The sequence below is a fragment of the Vicugna pacos genome, chromosome 6 (assembly GCF_048564905.1).
Source record: "Vicugna pacos chromosome 6, VicPac4, whole genome shotgun sequence".
NCBI lineage: Eukaryota > Metazoa > Chordata > Mammalia > Artiodactyla > Camelidae > Vicugna > Vicugna pacos.
In genome coordinates, this window is record NC_132992.1 from 63602172 (window position 1) to 63617062 (window position 14891).

The 14891-nt window shown below is 35.8% G+C and overlaps 1 protein-coding gene across 4 annotated transcripts in view; it reads left to right on the forward strand.

The window, feature by feature from the left end:
• PPP1R36 (protein phosphatase 1 regulatory subunit 36) overlaps positions 1 to 14891 on the forward strand; it is a 31706-nt gene that overhangs the window by 9042 nt on the left and 7773 nt on the right. For all 4 annotated transcript variants that reach the window (XM_015241509.3, XM_072963220.1, XM_015241510.3 and 1 more), the window contains 5 exons: positions 3581 to 3667; positions 4194 to 4291; positions 4388 to 4454; positions 6554 to 6652; positions 11138 to 11272. In XM_015241509.3, coding sequence (XP_015096995.1) covers positions 3581 to 3667; positions 4194 to 4291; positions 4388 to 4454; positions 6554 to 6652; positions 11138 to 11272 — 486 coding nt within the window. The remainder of the gene's footprint in view (positions 1 to 3580; positions 3668 to 4193; positions 4292 to 4387; positions 4455 to 6553; positions 6653 to 11137; positions 11273 to 14891) is intronic.

Here is a 14891-nt window from a genome sequence, read left to right on the forward strand (position 1 = left end):
AGGAGGGCAGCAATTTCATTTGAAATTAACTGAAATTGGGTGTACCTTTCTTTCATCTTCCAGAGAAGAGAAACCCTGGGAAGGGCTGGTGACCTGAGACTTCTTTAGTCTGGTAGAAAAGTTAACAGCCAATGGCTTGTAAGTGGCCAAAACACTGTGATGATCCAAGGAAGCACTGAAAACAACTTCGTGTTCTTATTTGGGGGCTGTTATATTAAGGAAGGAGGTACTAATCTGCACATTAGACATCCAGCAAGCAGAATGGACTTCAAAGAGTCGTTAGAAAATGTCTGAATGTTTGAGGGATTTGAGCATTTTGTTAGAGGCTATTGAAATGGTCTGTCAATAACCACATACTGTTTCTTCCTATATATCTCTATCAACTTCTTTTTAGGTACACAGATAATAAGTCAGTACATTCTTGTTATTAAAAAAAACTCAAATAACACAAAAGTATACAGATGTAGAAGATAGCTCTCTCCATCACTGTGCCACCTCTCTGCCTCCTCTGGTCCCCATCTCTCTTTGGAGGTTGCCACCATCCCCATTTGGTATCCTCTCATTTCTTTTTTCCCGCCACCCCCTCAATATTTCAGTATACTCTCTCCCACTAAATACCCAATGCTTGGAGACCAGTGATAAGAAGAGCACAGGAAAGAATGAAAAGTTTAGAAATCACCCACTGACCAATGTGGTGCCAGTGGTCTGAAAGAAACAAAGAAAAATACAGAAAATTATTCCCTTGAGGTGACATCATGTACATGCTTTTAGATTCTAACCTATTTCACAACCTGAATATTGCCAGGATGCTGGCAAAAACTCCTGAAAGAAGAAAGTACCAAATGTATTAACTTAATTATTTCCAAGGGGAAGTGTTTCTCTAAAATAATGAGTTTGTGGGTAACCAACCTCAGAAAAAATTTTAACCATTATTTACTGAAGTATAGTTAATTTACAATGTTGTGTTAGTTTCAGATGTATAGCAAAGTGATTCAGTTATATATATATATGTACATTTTTCAGATTCTTTTCCATTTTAGATTATTACAAGAGATTGAATATAGTTCCCTGTGCTATACAGTGGGTCTTTGTTGTTTATTTTATATATAGTAATGTGTATATGTTAATCCCAAACTCCTAATTTATCCCTCCCCCTACCCTGATTTCCCCTTTGGTTAACTATAAGTTTGTTTTCTATGTCTGTGAGTCTGTTTCTGTTTTGTAAATACATTCATTTGTATCATTTTTTTAGATTCCACATATTATAGTGATATCATATGATACTTCTCTTTCTTTGTCTGACTTACTTCACTTAATATTACAATTTCTAGGTCCATCCATGTTGCTGTAGATGGCATTATTTCATTCTTCTTTATGGCTCAGTAATATTCTATTATATATACACCACATCTTCTTAATTCATTCATCTATTGATGGACATTTAGGTTGCTTCCATGTCTTGGCTATTGGAAATAGTGCTGCTGTGAACACTGGGGTGCATGTATCTTTTCCAAATAGAGTTTTCTTTTCATTTTGTTTATGGTTTCCTTTGCTGTGCAAAAGCTTTGAAGTTTAATTAAGTCCCATTTGTTTATTTTTGCTTTTGTTTACATTACTCCAGGAGATGGGTCGGAAAAAATATTGCTGCAATTTATGTCAGTCTTCTGCCTATATTTTCCTCTAGGAGTTTTATAGTATTTGGTCTTTTTTTTTTAATTAATTAATGGATTGATTGATTTTTTATTGAGTTATAGTCAGTTTACAATGTTGTGTCAATTTCTGGTGTACAACACAATTTTTCAGTCACGCATGAATATATATATATTCATTTTCATATTCTTTTTCACCATGAGCTACTACAAGATCTTGAATATAGTCCCCTATGCTATACAGTATAAACTTGTTTATCTATTCTGTATATACCTGTTAGTATCTATAAATCTTGAACTCTGTAGTATCTGGTCTTACAACTAGGTCTTTAATCCATTTTGAGTTTTTTTTTTAATATGGTGTTGAAATTGTTCTAATTTCATTCTTTTACCTGTAGCTGTCCAGTTTTCCCAGTACCACTTATTGAAGAGACTGTTTTTTTCTCCATTGTATATTCTTGCCTCCTTTGTTGTAGATTGATTGATGATAAGTGTGTGGAATTTATTTCTGGGCTTTCTATCCTGTTCCATTGATCTGTGTGTATGTTTTTGTGTCAGTACCATACTGTTTTGATTATTGTAGCTTTATAGTATTGTCTGAAGTCATGGACTGTGATTTCTCCAGCTCTGTTCTTCTTTCTCAAGATTGTTTTGGTTATTCAGGGTCTTTTGTGTTTCCATACAAATTTAACAATTTTTTGTTTTAGTTATGTGAAAAATGCCATTGGTAACTTGATAGGCAGTCAATCCTAGAAAAATTTCAAAGGAAATTCAAAACTGTTGTATTGACAAGAAGATGATAAGCGTATATATACATGATTAGAGAATGACTGAAGTTTGAGAGAAAGTGCTTCTATTACTATGACTGCATTTAACAGAAGGACATGTAACTGTGGGAGAGGTTGAGCTTCTGGATCATATCATCAACATGGCATTGTTTCAGCCAGAAAATAAAAGACATAATCCACAACAGCCACCAAATCAACATGTTTGGTAGACACTACAGTTCTCCCAGAAAATGCACTCTCTGTAAGGTAGGAACCACATCCTGCTGGTCTTCAAAATGCTTTTCTCTGTTCTCCTATTAAACAGTTGCTGAGCTCCTGAGAGCCTGTGCATTGACTCTAATTAGACATCCCTTATTTTCAATGTTACAGCAATGCCTGACACAGAGTATGGCCTCAGTATATATTTACTTGTCACTTAATTGTGCCCGTTGTTAGTTACGCCCGCTATTGCTCAGTAATGCTTTTACAATGACTCTAGAGTGTAAGAAACCTGGAGTTAAGTAAAGGGTCCTGAAACCTTCCTAGAGATAGTTAAGGCTTCTAGAAGAGTCCACAGCTATGACAACGGAGGTGGCTGCTCTGGAGACTGGACTGCCTGGTGGGTAAGCTCATGGCTCTGTGGCTGGAGAACCTGGGCCCCAGTCCTGGCCCTGGCACTTGCTAAGTGATCTTGGTCAAGTTACTTAATCTCTTTCTAAGCTTCAATCTTTCTCATGCATAAAAATTGTAAATATGGTAATATTTTCCTCATAGAGTTGCTGTGAGGGTTGAATGGGATCGTGCTTAAAAGCACTTTGAAGCATAATGAGTACTCAGGAAATAAATTCTTCCAAACTGATCATGAGCTTTCTGTTTCGTGTGAAGTTGCTGCAACGTTTTCAGATGGAAATGTTTTGTGTATGGTGGTGTTCTGGAGGCTACTGATTATGTAGAGGTGGAATATAAAGTCTGAAATTTTAATCTTTTTCTAGATGATTGATCCACATGTAAGTACATGAATTGAGTACTGCTGTGCTTCAAATTCTCTCTGGGACTCCACTCACAATATGTGCTAGTCCTGTGGTTCCATGAGCTATGGTTATGCTATGATCAGTCTTCCCCCGAGAAAAAGTTAAGATCCTAATTTCCTCATTTCTATTACAGTTTTACACCTGCGGTAGAATTCAAGGAAAGAGGAAAGAGAGGCAAAGCAGTTCACTTTGCTGAAATTGACGGTACAGCTTCAGACAGGTAGCTTAACCAACCGCTGCGACAATGTTGCTGAAAGTGCGTGTCAGCAGAATGGCCTAAGTCTCTACCAGTTCTAAGAAAATAGCATTCCCATCATCTTAGGTTGAGATGCAAATACCCATCAAGGAAAGAACATGCACTATTTCACAATTATGGTGGGAGTTACAGTTATTCCTGTAAATGTATCCCTGTGATCATTTGGCTATTAGCAAATTTTCAGCTTCTTATACTTTTTTAAAAATCTGAAAATGAAAGCTATGTCATAAATAGATGATTTAAATGATCTATTTAGGGTGAAATTGGTATTTACATTTTATGTCAGGCCTTGTGCATTCCTCCTACCTCTAGCATAGTAAATATAATGTGTAATAAAACTTATTCCAAAATGATCCTACATTAAACAAAACCCATGCGTGACACTCAGACTCTCCTTACTTTACAGTAAACATCTCATGTGCCTCAGGATAGATTAAATACAACTAAAACCTTTCAGAGCTCTACTAGACACTGTTCTATTCCAAAACAGGTTGACAGATAAAAGGTTTGCTTTAAGAGAGGATAAGTCAGCCAAAGGCTTAGAGAAACGGAGTCAGCAGGGCAACGTTACACTCCACGATGTTAAATGTGAGTCACTGTTTCATCATCCTTACGTGACTTATCTAGTGCCAACCTCCGAGGCAGCTGTTTGTCCCTCTTTCAATTGTCCACCTTCTCTTCCAGTTGTTGCTTTGCTTTTGCTACAAGATGCTGAGATGCAGCGTATCTGTTCTTTTTCAACGTTTATGAGGTATGTAATGCTTGTGAGACATTTTAGATCTTTTATCTTTTATTTTGAAGTAATTCCATCTAATTAATGATGGCAAATCTGATTTTTGGAGAAAGGGCTGGCTTTATGCAAGCCAAGCTCTCAGGACTCAGTTTCAGAGACTGAGACCAAAGAGAGGAAGCCAGAAGTCACGGGAGCCCAAAATAAAGTCCCAGGGCAAGGAGTATGGAAAGCACTTTGTTGGAGTCCCACTCAGACTGCACTATGTGGGGGAGGGTATAGCTTAGTGGTAGAGTGCATGCCTAGCATGCATGAGGTCCTGGGTTCAATCCTCAGTACCTCCATTGAAAATAAGTAAATAAATAAACCTAACTACCCCCCCACCAAAAAAATAATAAATAAAATGGACAAAGAGAAATTTTTAAAAATCATTTTTTAAAAAAAAACTGCACCACATATATATTAGGTAAAGGGTGTACTCGTTTACTGAAGATCAGTTTTCTCCGCTAGTTATGTTTGGCAGCCACAACAAGTACTAGATGTTTGACCCTGGGTGAACTTCCTGGCCTTCCTAAACCTCAGTTTCCTCAGATACTAAATTGGAAATAATGGTGTCTCCGTGTGCTTGCGCGTGGAGGGTGCTTCACATGGCACCTGCACTTGTGAATGCTCAATGGGAGCTGGGTGTCCTGTGCTATTGGCAGCCCTCTCATTCCTTCAGCATTCAGTGAAGACAGACACCTGAGATTCCCTACCTGCAGCTTCTTTCTATGGCAGGAGCACACTCAGCTTGACTACAAGGCAGCCTTGGGGCCCTAGGGAGTCAGTGCCCCTAAAGCAGCCTCCAATCAGTGATGTGCCGGGGGGACAGTTGGTAGGTAAATATTCCAGCTTCCGTCTGTTAGGATAATTCTGAGTTTTCTGCATGGTCTTCCAGAGTCCTCCATGGGACTGAACTACATTTGTGCACAGTGATAACGAACTTGTTAACATCCCTTTCCTGTCTTGCTTCCCCACTTCCCTACAGACATTTCCTGTGATCACTTCCAAGTAAACTACTGTCTCTTAAATCTTTATCTCATGATGTGTTTCTGGGAGAACCCAACCGAGGACAGGTAGTTACTAATATGAAAAAATAGTCTGTCATTCTCACCTTCATCCTACTCTCAAGTTATGGTTAAGGAAAGCACACTAGAGTCAGAACTTCCATTTGGGGCTAGAAGGGAAGCAACAAAGATCTTGTAAGAATATTTAGAAAGAAAACAAAGGCTCCTAGTTTTAAAACAAATGAGGTAGGATTATAAATTAATGCAGTCTTTTTGGAGAGCAGAACTTATAAAACTTTAATATGCAGATATTCTATGTCCTAGCAGTTTCTCTTCTAGGCAGTTACTCAGAGATGTGGCTAAAAGGGTAATTACTGCAGCAAAGTCTATAATATTTTTAAAAGACCTAAAAAAATCCACCAGTAGAAGATTAGTTAAATAAATTATGAGCTGTAGAATGTTTTATCCAGCTGTTTAAAAGAATAATGAAAATCTTTACATGGTATCATGGGAAGAGGTCCATGCTACATAGGTAAGTAACAGAAGCATGTTGCAAAGACTTGTGTATACAGCATTATCCCATTTGTTACCAAAAAAAAAAAATTTAAGGCATATATTCATGCATATGGATGTGTGTTGATGGGGGAGGATGTTACATGTGATTGTCTTTGCTCTAGCAAGTTTAGGAAGGATTCATGCCAGACTCTTAACAGTGGCTGCCACTAGGGAGTAGGATGGTGAGAAAGGAGTGAGAAGAGAGGCTATTTACTTGCTACATTTGTGTACATTTTTTAAACAATGAAAAAAATTACCTGTACTATAAAAACTTTTTTAAAATGAAACTTATGAATAAGTAAAACTATAATTCAGAGTGTGAGCTCCCAAAAAGTTTTGTTTACAGAAATCAGATATGTCTTATATCTTCAATGGTTACAGTAGATAGAATTTTAAATGGTAAATTAGTTGTGTGATAGGTATAATATTTTTATGTTGTGTGTCCGTGTGTATTTTTATAACAGACTCTTTGTTTGAAATATGTTATCAATCTTTTATTTTCTTTTAATCTCCCCACAGGAATAAGCACCTTGACGATTTCCTCATGGCGTTATTATACTATTTATATTACTACTTGGAAAAAATCTCACTGGAAAAGAAACCCAAAAGCTATATGGTGTGAGTAGGACTTTGCGGTGCACTTTGAAGCTTTATCACTGTCTATATTAAAGCTAACCTTTGTCTAGGGTAAAGAGATGATGGGAATTTTTAAATCTTTGGATTTTACTAAAACATTTTACAGGGAGGAGCTCACCGGTTTTAAAGCTCACTGAATAATTCAGATGGGTATTCTGTGAACTAAATATTCCAAATATAGACCAGCACTGCCCAGTAGAAGGGTATGCCAATAGGCGAGAGCCACGTGTGGAATTTAAAATTTTCTAATAGCCACATTTTTAAAATGTGAAAAAATACAGGTCAAATTAATTTTAACAAGATACTTTATTTATCCCAGTTGACTCAAAAATATTATCATTGCAAACTGCAGTCAATATTAGGAAATTACTGATGAAATACCTTCCTTTTTTGTAGTAAGTGTTTGAAATGGTGTCTGTTTTACAATTTCAGCATACCTCAGTGTGGACCAGCCACAGTAAGTGCTCAGTAGCTGCTGTGGCTCACAGCTACTATGTGGGACTGTGCCGATATAGATACTGTTTCTATGCTTTTCATGCTTACAAAGTTCTTGCTAAAGAGTTTGTAAACATCTAATAAAAAAAACTCAGAATTTTAAAAATTAACAGATATGACCAAAATGATATTCCATATCACAGAAGAAAACAAGACTTCTTAGGCTACATATGAAGAATTTATTCCCCGGAGGTGGAGGTGGTTCAGAGCTATACAGGACAAGAATCTGGGAACTCAGAGTCCAAGGCAGAACAATGCCTCTCAGGCTTGGTGACCTTTACAAGCCATGGAACTTCCCAGTGCCCGGGCTGCCCTCCCCAGTGCATGTGGAACCAACCCATTGATTTAGCTGTTAGGAATGCCGGGTAGAGTCATCAATTTGTTACTGTAGAATGTTTTCAAAATGCAAAATCCTTGCATGTAAATAAACAGTTTGAAAAACATTTTATGCATAGATACATGTATTTGGATGACAGTTTTGTAAAGAACCAAATAAATAATTCAAACACTGCTGCTCCAGTAAAGCCATTATAATATGCAGTATCCAGCAGAGCATCCAGAGATCATGAAATGTTTCTGTGGTAGCAAGCAAATGGGCTCAGTCAGCTGTGGGCTCAGAAGGTTTGAGGAGTCTTACTGTTTACCAGGAAGAAACTGAATAGACTTTGGTAGCATATTAGCTTATATTTTGTATGGTGTTTGCCAATTCTGTGGGTTATTGCTAATCAAGCAGAGACATTTTTTCATTTCTTAATGTATAGCAATAGATAACAGAGAAGAAAGGTTTCTTAGTTATTTTTAAAATACACTAAAGCTTATTAGAACACAGTGATATGTGGTAGATTTTCTTAGAAGGAATCAGTTACAGAATGAAAAAGAAAAAATCCAAGCCTTAAAATTAATGGTTCTGTGGTGTGATTCTAAAAAATATATAACTTTTCATTTTCAGGCTTCCAGCAATCAATTGGTTTATTTATTCTAATATAAACAAATATAAATTACATTGAGATATCTGGACATAAATAACTTTAAGAAAAAAATTAATTTCAGTCAAATTAATGAGGTATAACATAGGGATAAATAATAGCACTCACTTTGCAGTTATCATCCAGATTAGATGAGGTAATGCATATTATCTTCCCCTAGTAGTTGGCACTTGGGAGGAAACCTACGACCTGTGAGGCGGGGCAGGAAGAGGTGCAGAAGGATATCGCAGCCACCATTTGATGACTTTAGATGATAAAGCCCTAACTGCAGAAGAAGCAGCCTTATTCCCACTTTACAGTTGAAGCTAAGGCTCAGAGAGGTTAAAGAGCTCGCTGGAGATTACATGCCTAGTTAGTAGTGGAGCTGAGGCAGTTTGGTTTAACTCCAAAGCCTGTGCCGAAACCACTGTGTAGTGTACCCACTCCCTACCAGTCAACCCTACTCTCTATTCTTGAGTTTATCCATTTGTAATTACAATTTATAGCTTCTGAACAAAGGTACAATTATGTATGCAGTTTTAAACATCGTATTATAAGCATTTTTAAATCATTACAATCTTGTAATTATAATTTTTAATGGTGGCATAACTTTCCATCAAGCCAGTGTATGTTAATGACTTATTGATGTACCTATTAAGAGGCAGTATAGTATAGTCATTACAAGTATAGACTTTGGTGCCTGGCTTAAGTTCCACAGGGACTCATATGTTAGGTTAATGTCAAGTCCTAAACAGTACCTGGCTATATTTCTACAGCCTGTATTCCTACTCTGTAGTCCCTCTATTTTATATATTTTGGGCATCTCCAGTTTTTCTGATAGACAAATAGAGAAATAATAATTGCATTGAATATCTTCATGCTTTAGATTTCTCCCCTAACTTTGGATAATTTTTTAAAAAGGATAAATTTCTAGGAAAGATTATTGGATCAAAGTTTATGACCAATTGTATGGCACTTGAAATTATTACCAAAATTTTTTTCCAGTGGATTATACCTGGGCTTATTTTAAATGCCAGGGTCATGGAGGGAAAGTATGGAGATTTCTTAAAAAACTAAAAATAAACTTATCATATGATCTGGCAACCCCACTCCTGGGCATATGTCCAGAGAAAACTATAATTTGAAAAGACACATGCACCCCAGTGTTCATAGCAGCACTATTTACAATAACCAAGACATGGAAACAAATGTCCATTGACAGATGAATGAATAAAGATGTGGTATATGTACAATGGAATATTACTCAACCATAAAAAAGGATGAAATAATGCCATTTGCAGCAACATGGATGGACCTAGAAATTACAATATTAAGTGAAGTAAGTCAGACAAAGAAAGAGAAATAGAATATGATATCACTAATATGTGGAATCTAAAAAAAAAGATACAAATTTTATTTGCAAACCAGAAACAGACTCATGGACATAGAAAACAAACTATGGTTACCAAAGGGGAAGGGCAGGGGAGGGATAAATTAGGAGTTTGGGATTAACGTATACACATTACTATATATAAAATAAAAAACAAAGCCCTACTGTATAGCACAGGGAACTATATTCAATTTCTTGTAATAACATATAGTGGGAAAGAATCTGAAAAAAAAAAAGTATGTATAACTGAATTGCTTTGCTGTACGCCCGAAACTAACATTGTAAATCAACTACACTTCAATAAAAAATAGTTAAATGCCAGGCTCTACGCAGACCTACTGAACCAAAAATTTGAAGAGGGAGTGGTGTTGGGAATCAACACTTGTTAGCAAGTACCCCAGGCAATTCTTATATACATTAAAACTTGAGAGCCATTGACCTAAACATTTCAAAGCATTTCTTCATTGTTGCTAATTAGTTTGCTTTGTTTTCAACAGCAATAGAAGAGATTAACTACAGGCTACTGTGGCAAAGTATGGGTGAAGGATGAGGGTGGTACTGCTGAAGGAAACAGGGAGCAGGCACAGTGATGGCCATTGGGGTGTTGGTGGGGGCATGTGTGTGTATTTGGGCATTTAAAGTTGGAACCTGTTTAATCTATTCCAGAAACTCATTTTATTCCAGTGACTCACAAGCCTTCTCACCACATGTAATAATGTTTTGACTTTGAAACATGTATATTATCTTTAAACCCACCCGCTTCCCCCACAACTTATCCTCATGTGGTCAGTCTAGTGGTTAACATCAGAAGGGGCAATATACTGTCCCTGCTGTTTAGAGTGCATTTCATTTGGTTTAAATCTTTCTGAAAATAGAAGGGCAAGAAAAAAGCTAGTGACACTTCATTTTTCAGTAGGAATCATTGGAATGTATTTATGGCAGTATTGTTTCATGCTGTATTGTACTGCAAAGACTTCTAAAATTAGACTTCAGACATGCTGTAACCTAGGAACAGGTTGTCTTTTAGAAAGTTCATTTGCAATTCAATGGGAACTGGGGCTTTGTTTTCACAAGGAAGCAAGGTGAGTATAATTGATGCCAAAGTTCCCAGAGTAGTAGTCCACAAATGCCTCCTTAGCAAACACAGAACTGAGGTGGGCAAACGTTGAGTAGTTCAAACACTGATTCCCCCAAACTTACTGAACAGTAACATCAGGAACCCAAGGAAAGCTAAGGTGGGAAAGAGTCTCCATGGCTGTATTAGCAAAACAGCAGGGAAGTGGGCTGCTAATTGCCTCAGAAACTATTAGAATAGGGATTTGTTAGTTGAACTGTTCCATATAGGTTAGGACTGTGTATAAAATTACAGATACATAGCACAATGTATAAAGGATCTATCAAAAAGTGAAAATTCACCATAAACTTGAGATGCTGATTACAGTGAAAAATATCAAAGGACTTTGAGGACCTTCCTCTGCCACTGCTCAATAAATGAAAGGATGAGTGAGATGTGTTGGCTCACTTCTGCTTCTTTCCAAATAGTTTATACTTCTGACTTTTCACTAGTTAATAGAGACATTTGTCAAAATTAATCCGAATTATTATTTTTCTTTTCAGGGGCCTTGTAGAGAAAAAAGAGATGGAACTGATTATCAGTAAGTTAGAACTAGCGCAGAAATGCTTGGCGCAGAAGTACTGTGTGCTGGTCCTGGGCTTGGGAATGCCTGATAAGCATCACATGTGCTGCGGGAAGTAAGCACCCATTTAGGATTTCATTGTTTCTTCACATGTTTGTATATCCATATCCTAACAGTCCTTAACTTTGACTTTTGGTGCTCTTAGAAAGTTTCCTTTTTTGTTGTACAGAGTAATTGGGTGTCTTTTTTGTTGTACAGACATATGTGGTGTCTCCTTTGAGAGAGGCAAGTGAGTATAGGAAGAATACCAGAATCTTGGCTGATTTTTTTTAATTGAAGTATAGTTAATTTACAATATTGTGTGTTTCAGTTGTGACTGATATTTTAACAACTTTCCGCTACTTGGGTTTAAATGACTTTTCTCTCAAGTTATATCAGCTCAATGGAATCTTGCTTTCCACCGGGAAGGTTTCCAGCTGCCAGACAAGGGCCACTTGGCTGCCCTGGGTGGGAGAACGAGTGATGGGCCCGTGTTGACAAGGGTATTGGGTGTGTCCCCTGCCCTTCTGCAGCTTGTTTTGCAGCAACAGTTGTGGGTACAAGCGAGTAAGGTGAGGATTATAAGATGACCTTCCTTGTGGGAAGATAAGTTTTACCTTAGGATGACATGTTATAAACTACTGTAATTAAAAATTTTAAGTGTCTCATCACAGGAAAGTTTGGGATCGCAGGAGGGAAAGCTCCGATGCTTCACCCAAAATTTCCTTCTCAGAGTAGTGCTTTCACAGCCGGCTCAAGATCCATGCCATGGTCATGGCCAGACCTCTTTTTTTTTTTTTTTTTAAGCATTTTTGGAAAAGAATGCAGTACATGATTTCTCTCTCTCCACATTCCCCCACATTTTCAAAACACAAAATAATATTTGTATTATTTATGCTTTTTTGTATTTCATGTTTTTTCTATATACCTTCTTCTGTTATTCTGCTTAGTTAATCTCACCTGCCACTTTGAGTCGCCACTGTAGTTATTCTGTTTTGTAATATACCAGTTTGCTTAACCATTCGTCTTGTGTACATTTGTGTGGCTTCAGTTTTTCTGCTCTACAATGTTTTTGCATTGAGGATCTTTATATAAATAACTTTGTTCATTTGGACTGTTTACTTATGACTTATTACCCAGAATGTATTTGCCTAGAAGGCATGAACAATTTTATAGCTCTTGTTACATATTGCCAGATTGTTCTTTAAAAAGGTTAAAACATTCTGTATCCAGCAACAACAACCCCCCCCAAACTCCCAAAACATTCTATATCACCGTCAGCAATAAGCATACTTGGTATTATTAGTTTAATATTTTTGATAGCTTATAGGTGTATAAAAATCTTAAAGATATTTTGTTTGACTTTGGATATCTTTCATGACTGTAGAGTTTATGCTCCTTTTCTGTGTAAAATAATTTACTGTCTGTTCTTCGTCTAGTTTTAACCATTTATCAAGTGGAAAGAGAATTTATATAATATGTTTCATACAGCTAGGATTGGTCACTTGTTTTTCTAGTTTGTTGCTTTCATTTTGATATTTATGTTTTTACACATTATGAAAATGTTTTAAATTTGTATTTATTTGAGCATTTCCATCTTATTTCTGATGCTATTTGATAGTCATACAAGTTCTTGCATTCCTGGGCTGATTCTGTGTATTCCTGGGCTAAACTCCTTACCTTTCTTTCTTAGTTTTTGAAAATAGAGTTTTAAAAAATGTTAAGGCTTTGATCCATTTGAAATTTGTTTATAAGATATCAGATCAGATGAGCTATGAATCTAAGATACTTTTTCTTTACAAATATCCAACTTTCCAGTAATTTTTATTAATGATTTTTTTCTATTGTAACCCTTCTTGTTTATTAGATGTTGAATTTTTCTAATATTTTGACCTGTTTTAGGGAATTCCTATTGAATTTTATTGATCAGTTTTCCTGTTTTAAACAGAGAACTATATAGTTTATATTTTGCTTTGCTTTATTTAACAAACATTGTTGCTCTGTCTTAATCACGGTGCTAAGTGCCAGGGTACAAGGAGAATAGCCTCTCCTCTTTAAGAGCATACAGTCTATTGGAGGCGTCACCAGGTAAGGAAGCCAATGACTGGGGACAGGTGCAATAGAGGTATAGACAGAGCTTGGGCACCCAAAGCAGGAGAGGTGAGGAGGGGTGGACCTCAGGGGTTGAAGGCAGTGAGCCATGCTGGAAAGGAAACAATTTAGCTGAAAACAAGTGCTCACTCCTGTTACCTCCAGAAACCTTGTATTTGGTGATCTTGCTTATTTAAGGTAAATTTCACTATTAATCAAGTTCTAAGAGTTACCTACCAAGAACCTTTTATTGTCTGTTGTATTAAAACCTATACTTTAGCTTAGGAAATATTGTCATCTTTACTATTTTGAATCTTCCCAAAGAGCTATAAGATGTAGTCGCCATTTATTCATATAATTTATTTTGTCCATTAAAGTTTTACATAGTAATCTTTAAAGAAATTTACATGGTCCTAAATTAGACTAGCACCCACATTTTAAATTTTTTTATACCAATGTGAAGTTTTGGTTTATTTATTTATTTTTAATTATGCAAGTATTTCATGTATGTATCCCAAGGGTAAAAATTTTAAATAGTTATGTACATAGTTTATAATTAGTTAGTATATAGAGTTAAAAATGAAAGTCTCCTACTCCCTCCACCCTCCCTGATGTCATTTGCTCCCCAGAAGTAAGTACTGTTACTTCCCGTTTTGATGTATGTCCTTCTAGTTTACTATTCAATTACACACATGTACTTATGTTGTTGTAGTTAATATACTCAGAATAATGCTATATTGTCATTCTGAAATGTGCTTTTCTCACTTACAAATCTTGGATATTTTTGAAGATTAGTACATATAAATCTACCATATTCTTTTTAAGAATGGAATAGTTCTTAAACTATGGATATTATGGATTTATTATAATTAACTGATTAGCCATTTCCCTATCGGTGCATGTTTGGTAATATACTTTTGATGATAAAAATATATAAGAAAACATTTGGTTAAAAAAAAGAATGCATTTGGTGTTATCAATTTTTGTTATAACCTATGATACATTTGTTAAACACATTTCTTGTCTGTGTAAAATTTTAATTTATCTCCTTGGAATTTCTAGGCATATTATCTATAAAAGGTAGCTTTTAGATTTCATTTCTCCTGTAGACATATTTTAAATTTTTTAATTAGCCATAGTAGTAGCATTTCTTGTGTCTTGTGTCTAATTCCATTAAAAAAGCAACTAAAGTCAGCCTTACCTTTTTTGTTTTGAAAGAGAACAGACTAGCACATGCTGTTTACTTACTGTGTTGACCCTTAGTTTAAATGATGAATTTTTTATCATGTCAGGAAAACAGCTTGTTGTTTCCCTATGTGTTCAAATATAGTTTTGTTCTTTCTGTTTATAAAATTAACCCATAATCATGTAAAATAATTAAATAATACATAAAAAGGAAAGAGTAAATTTGGTGCCAACATTTCATTTATTATCCTTTCAGACATCTTTGTATGCACAGACACACAATTTTATATAAATAAATAGAATTTATTCTTCTATAACATTACACCTGTAAAATGTATATAATAATATACCTACTTTGTGAAACTTAAATGATATAATACATATAAAACACTTAGAACTACCCCTGGCACATACTATGT